Consider the following 5,450-nt stretch of genomic DNA (forward strand, 5'->3'; position numbering starts at 1 on the left):
GCCTCGCCCCTCGGAGGCGGGGTCCGGGAAACCGCCCAAGCCACACGGAGCGCCCCTCGGACAGCGCGCGAACCCCTCGCGCCCTGCGGGCGTGGACAGCGGCGGAGACCGCGGGGCCTGCGCATGCGTAGGCCGGGGAGCGGGCGGCGGTTTCCCGCGCGCACCACTGCGCACGCGCCGGCCGCGTCCCCGCGCCCCCTCGCGAGAGTTCGGCTCGCAGCCGGGGCGGAGCCAGAAACGCGCGCGAAATTCGGCGGGCGCCGCGCCCCGCCCCTTCCGCCGCCACCGCCATCGTCGCCGCCGTCTGCCCTGGTTCTGCCATGGCTCAGCGCCGCCTCACCGACTTCTTCGCGCGCCGCCGGCCCGGGCCCCAGGCGCCGCTGCGTGCCAAGACGGCCTGCCGCACTCCGAGCCCCGCCAAGGCCTCGCCGCCGCCGCCCGGCCCTCCCGTCCCGAGCGGCGGCCGCAAGCGCGCACGCAGGTCCTCCGAGCTCGGCTGCGATGATCCCGCGCCGCCCGCGCGCAGGAGGCTGCGGCTGCCGGCCGCGGTGAGGGAGGGCCGGGCGGGGTCGCGGGGGGCCGCCGAGGCCGGGCGGGGGCTGGGCGCGCCGAGCTGGGTTGGGGGTGCAGGGGGCGCGGGGGCTGGGGCGGGCACAGGCACTGGGAGGCCGGCGGCAGAGCGCGCCAGGGTGGCCTGCACGGCCGGCTGACCGGGGCCGGCAGCGCTCGCCCGTCGTAGTCCGATCTGGAGGAGCCAGGGCCGCTGGGGCGCGGCTCCTGACCCCCGCTTTCCCCCGCAGGTTCCCGGCCCCAGCGCCCCAGCCCCGCCCTCCGTGGCGGAGGAGATAAAGGAGGCGGCCCCCGCGGCGGGCCAGGCGCCCCCCGGGGCAGCCCCGCCGGCCGGGGTGAGGAGGCCCAGGAGGGCAGGCGGGGCCGCCTCCCCGCGCCGCCCCGCTGCCGGGAAGTGCGGCGCCTCGGAGCTCCGGTCATGCCTGCAGCGGGCGCGGGCGCTGGGGGCGCGGGCGCTGGGGGCCAGTGCCCAGGAGGCTGCCGGAGAGGCCCCGGATCCCGCGGAGCAGCCGGGGTGAGTGCGTTGGGGGTGTGACAGGCTGGAGGGGGCACGGCCTGGGGGCGGCCAGACGGCGGAAGCCGGCCCAGCCCGGTCTCACCGCTGCCCTCCCCGCAGTGTCGCCGAGGCGCCGGCCTATCAGCGCTTCCATGCCCTGGCCCAGCCCGGCGCCCCGGGCCTCGTGCTGCCCTACAAGTACCAGGTGCTGGCCGAGATGTTCCGCAGCATGGACACCATCGTGGGCCTGCTGCACAACCGCTCGGAGACCGCGACCTTCGCCAAGGTCCAGCAGGGCGTGCAGGACATGATGCGCAAGTGAGCAGGGCCCCGGGGCCGCCTGGCCACGCCCGGCCACGCCCGGCCCACGCAGCCCCTGACCCCGCCTCCTCCTCCTCCCGCAGGCGCTTTGAGGAGCGCAACGTGGGCCAGATCAAGGCCGTGTACCCGGGCAGCTACCGCTTCCGCCAGGAGCGCAACGTCCCCACCTTCACCGACGGCGCCAAGAGGTCCCAGTACCAGCTCACCATCGAGCCGCTGCTGGGGCAGGGTGAGGCGGGGGGCGGTGCTGGGGGCTCTGGGCCCCGGGGCGGTCGGCCGGGCGGGCGGGCCGGGGCTCAGACCTGCGCTGTCCTTGCAGACGCTGGCCCGGCCCCTCCGCTCACGGCCACCTGCCTCCTGCAGCGGCGCCAGGTCTTCAGCCAGAACCTGCTGCGGCGCGTCCAGGAGCACCACAAGGTGTGTGCGGTGGGGTGACAGAGACCGCCCTCCTGCGCCCACGGTCGCTCCCTGGATGGCTGCCAGCACCAGGGACTCCGTGTGGGGTCAGGGCCCAGGACTCGGGCCACCTGCTGCTTTCCCAGGCCACAGCAGAGAGCTGGGTGGGAAGTGGAGCAGCCAGGGCTCGGCCCTCTGCCCTCTAGGACGCTGGCCCCTAGAATTCTCGTCCAAGGCTATTTGTGAGTTGGGGCACGGACAGAGAAGCCTTCCGTCCATGGGGTCACTACCCTGATGGCCAGGCCCCCGCCGCGCTCCCACGTGGGCGGCAGGGTGCAGTCCTGAGGCCGTGAGCGGGGCGCTGGGCGGGAGTGGGCAGCGTGTGCCTGTCTCCTAGCTGAGCGCCGGGCAGAGAGTCGGAAGCCCTGCCCGGAGCTGCCCGCTTCCTGGGAGGGAGAGCCCAGGGCCAGCAGGGCTTCGACCTCGTTCCGCAGGCCTTCCTCGCCTCCCTGGACCCCCCCATGGCGGTGCCCGAGGAGCAGCTGAAACGCTGGCACCCGCGCTTCCGAGTGGACGAGGTGCCCGACATCGAGCCGGCCGAGCTGCCCCAGCCGCCCGCCGTGGAGACACTCACCACCGCCCAGGAGGTGCTGGCCCGCGCCCGCAGCCTGATGTCGCCCAGGGTGAGCCAGCGGGCTCTGCGGGTCCAGAATGGGGGGGGGAGGTGGCCGTCCCAGGGCGGCGGCAGGTGCGTGGTGGGACCCCCAGGGGACAGCATGACCACGCACTGTGCGCGTGGGGGTGGGGGGCCCTGGCGAGGGGCTTCTCCCTCCCTCCTGAGCCGGCCCCGTCCTGCAGATGGAGAGGGCCCTGAGTGACCTGGCCTCGCGCTCCAAGGAACCCGGTGGTCCCGCGTCCCCCGGCCCTGCACTGCCGGCCACGCCGCCGGCCACCCCACCCGCTGCTCCTCCCAGCGCCCTGAAAGGCGTGTCGCAGTCCCTGCTGGAACGGGTGAGTGCGGCGAGGGTGCCCGGCAGCTGGGCGGGCAGTGGGCAGCGTGTGCTGACGCCCGCTGAGCGCCTCCCACGCCCACCGCAGATCCGCGCCAAGGAGGTGCAGAAGCAGCTGGCGCAGATGACGCGGCGCCCAGAGCAGGAGCAGCGGCTGCAGCGCCTGGAGCGGCTGCCGGAGCTGGCCCGCGTGCTGCGCGGCGTGTTCGTGTCGGAGCGCAAGCCGGCACTCACCATGCAGGTGGCCTGCGCCCGGCTGGTGGGCAGCTGCTGCGCGGCCACGAGCCCTGGTAGGTGGCTGGCTGGGGTGTGGACTTGACCCCCAGGGGCTGCACACTGAGCGCCCGCTGCACGCACCCTGCCCTCGGGGCGCCCTCCCGCAGCCTCTGAGCAGTGGCTGAGGCCCTGGCACGCGCAGGCCCCGGGTCCGGGCCCCTCAGCCCTGCAGGCCCCGGGTCCAGGCCCTCACGCGCGGCCTCTGTCTGCAGGGGAGATGGAGCAGTGCGTGCTGCTGCTGTCCGAGCTGCTGCCCGACTGGCTCCGCCTCCACCGCGTCCGCACCGACACCTACATCAAGCTGGACAAGGACGCCGACCTGGCCAGCATCATGGCACGGCTGGCCCACCAGGCCCGCATCGAAGCGGTGCTCTGAGCCACGTCTTGTGCCTGGCCACTTGGCCAGTGCCATGCCCTTGGCTCTCCCTGCAGGGCTGCAGGCCGTGGGGCCAGGGGGTCCTGGACCTGTGGGGACTGGCCAGGCTGTGCTGCTCGGTGCTGGGCTGAGATGAGCTGGGCCCCGTGGCCCCGGGTCGCCTCCAGCACTGCTCTGGTCCGGGCTGACAGCCGCACGGTCACGGCGGCAGCTGCGCCTCCACGCTGGCCCGGGCCCCTTGTGCGCAGGAACCTTCTGGAAGCTGGCACGAGTGGTGGAGACGCGCCCTGACGCGACGCAGCCTCTGAGCTAACTTGTACGGATGAACCTTATTTATACACCCCGCAGACCTGCAGGGTCTCCTTGTAGGGCTTCAGACGGACTCGGACTTTAGACGGACTTCGCATCTCATTGGCTTTTTATAGAGCTTGAGTTACATGTAAATAAACTTCCGACCTCAGACAGCAAAGTCCCTGCCTGCGCCGGGGTCCTGGGCTCCAGGGTGCACAGCTGAAGCGCCAGGTGTCAGCCCTCGTCCCACAGGGCTGCGGCGGCCGTGGGCAGGGGCCTGGGTGGACGCCTCTGCCCTGCAGGCCCCGGGAGCACCGACAGGACGCCGGGCCCCTGCGTCCCAGGCTTCGGCACTTCCAGAACCAGCAGGAAGGGCCCGGGCACTTGGGGACTCCTCGAGGCAGAGGCGGCCGGGGCAGCCGCGGGCCGCACTCAGTACTGCAGCAGGGAGAACACGGGCACCGGCCGCAGCCTCTCGCGGCCCTGCAGCGCCGTCAGCTCCACCAGGCTCACGCACTCCAGCACCTCGGCCCGCAGCCGGCCCAGCAGCTCACAGGCCGCGCGCATGGTCCCTGGTGTGGGGGAGCGGCTGGCATGGCAACAGGTCCCCCCCACCAGAGCCCCCACGCCCCGCGCGGCTCCCCGGCGGCGCTCACCGCCTGTGGCCAGCAGGTCATCCACGATGACCACCTTCTGTCCCGGCTCCAGGGCGTCGCTCTGGATCTCCAGCTCGGCCTGCGGGGAAGCGCCGCTCAGCCCGCGCCCCCGCGCCCCCGCGCCCCCGCGCCCCCGCGCCCCCGCGCCCCCGCGCCCCCGCGCCCCCGCGCCGGCTGGCCGCCCGCCCCCGCCCGCTCACCTGGCCGTACTCCAGCGCGTACGCGACAGCCACGGTGGGGCCGGGCAGCTTCCCGCGCTTGCGGATGAGCACGCAGCCCAGGCCCAGCTCCTGGGCGAGGGAGGGGCCGAACAGGAAGCCTCGGGAGTCCAGGCCTGTGGGGGCGGCAGTGGGGTGCTGGCAGCACGGGGCCCGGGCGACGCGAGGAACGTGGCCCGAGACGGGCGCCGCCCGGCGGCCGCAGACCGGGCCCGGCCTCCTTGCGGGCGGCTTCCCCTCTGCCTCTGCCACCCCCCCCCCCTGTAGCCCAGCCTCTGCCCCCCCCCCCCCCCCGTAGCCCAGCCTCGGTGCCCCCTCCCCACCCTCCGGCAGCCCGGCCGCTCGTGCGGCGCCCGCCGGGGGCGCGGTCGGGGCGCTCAGCCCCGGGTGACCGACACTCGCCTGCGATGTAGTCTATGCCGCCCGGGTGCGCGGCCTGCAGGTGCCGGGCCAGGAGGCGGATGGCGGCGCGGAAGGAGTCGGGGTCCTTGAGCAGCGGCGAGATGTCCCTGCGCGACAAGGCAGGCCGGTGAGCCGCGCGCCCACGCCGCGGGCGGCGCAAAGCCGAGGCCGGGCGCGGCGACCGCACCTGAACAGCACGCCCGGGACGGGGAAGTCGGGGAAGCTGCGGATCCGCCGCGCCACCTGCTGCAGCTCGGGCTCCGCCATGGCCGCGTGCGCGCCGGCGCGGGGCGGGGCGGGCGCGCGTGCGCGGCTCCGCGGGGACTACCGTATTCCTCCGAACCCTCGGGCCGCACGAGCCCGGGACCGCGGGACGCCCGAGACACGGCCCTTGCAAGGCGCACCGACGTTCTCAGCACACACACCTCACGGCAGCGC

At 74.9% G+C, this 5,450-nt stretch overlaps 2 protein-coding genes across 2 annotated transcripts; one reads left to right on the forward strand and one right to left on the reverse strand.

The window, feature by feature from the left end:
* Positions 1–256: 256 nt before the first annotated feature.
* CDT1 (chromatin licensing and DNA replication factor 1) lies at positions 257–4,284 on the forward strand. Its single transcript, XM_070061906.2, has 9 exons — positions 257–548; positions 801–1,084; positions 1,187–1,384; positions 1,471–1,616; positions 1,707–1,804; positions 2,278–2,466; positions 2,642–2,794; positions 2,882–3,083; positions 3,282–4,284. The coding sequence occupies exons 1-9, from the start codon at positions 321–323 to the stop codon at positions 3,443–3,445; spliced, it is 1,662 nt and encodes a 553-aa protein (XP_069918007.2). The 5' UTR covers positions 257–320; the 3' UTR covers positions 3,446–4,284.
* Positions 3,846–5,291, reverse strand: APRT (adenine phosphoribosyltransferase). The gene is made up of 5 exons (XM_070061914.2): positions 5,200–5,291; positions 5,013–5,119; positions 4,593–4,726; positions 4,393–4,471; positions 3,846–4,308 (listed from the first exon to the last, which is right to left on the reverse strand). Exons 1-5 carry the CDS (start codon positions 5,277–5,279, stop codon positions 4,169–4,171), a joined length of 540 nt encoding a protein of 179 aa, XP_069918015.1. The 5' UTR covers positions 5,280–5,291; the 3' UTR covers positions 3,846–4,168.
* Between the last annotated feature and the right edge of the window lie 159 nt (positions 5,292–5,450).

This window comes from Oryctolagus cuniculus, chromosome 18, assembly GCF_051225735.1.
Source record: "Oryctolagus cuniculus isolate XC-2025 breed Fujian yellow rabbit chromosome 18, ASM5122573v1, whole genome shotgun sequence".
In the NCBI taxonomy this organism is placed as follows: domain Eukaryota; kingdom Metazoa; phylum Chordata; class Mammalia; order Lagomorpha; family Leporidae; genus Oryctolagus; species Oryctolagus cuniculus.

Bases quoted from the DNA above. Each gene is read 5' to 3' on its own strand.
- APRT (XM_070061914.2), bottom strand. From the start codon at position 5,279: ATGGCGGAGCCCGAGCTGCAGCAGGTGGCGCGGCGGATCCGCAGCTTC. The intron at 4,472-4,592 runs GTGAGCGGGCGG...GCTTCCCCGCAG, and splicing joins ACGCGCTGGAGTACGGCCAG to GCCGAGCTGGAGATCCAGAG. The intron at 4,309-4,392 runs GTGAGCGCCGCC...CCCCCACACCAG, and splicing joins TGACCTGCTGGCCACAGGCG to GGACCATGCGCGCGGCCTGT.
- CDT1 (XM_070061906.2), top strand. From the start codon at position 321: ATGGCTCAGCGCCGCCTCACCGACTTCTTCGCGCGCCGCCGGCCCGGG. The intron at 1,617-1,706 runs GTGAGGCGGGGG...CTGTCCTTGCAG, and splicing joins CGAGCCGCTGCTGGGGCAGG to ACGCTGGCCCGGCCCCTCCG. The intron at 3,084-3,281 runs GTAGGTGGCTGG...CTCTGTCTGCAG, and splicing joins CTGCGCGGCCACGAGCCCTG to GGGAGATGGAGCAGTGCGTG.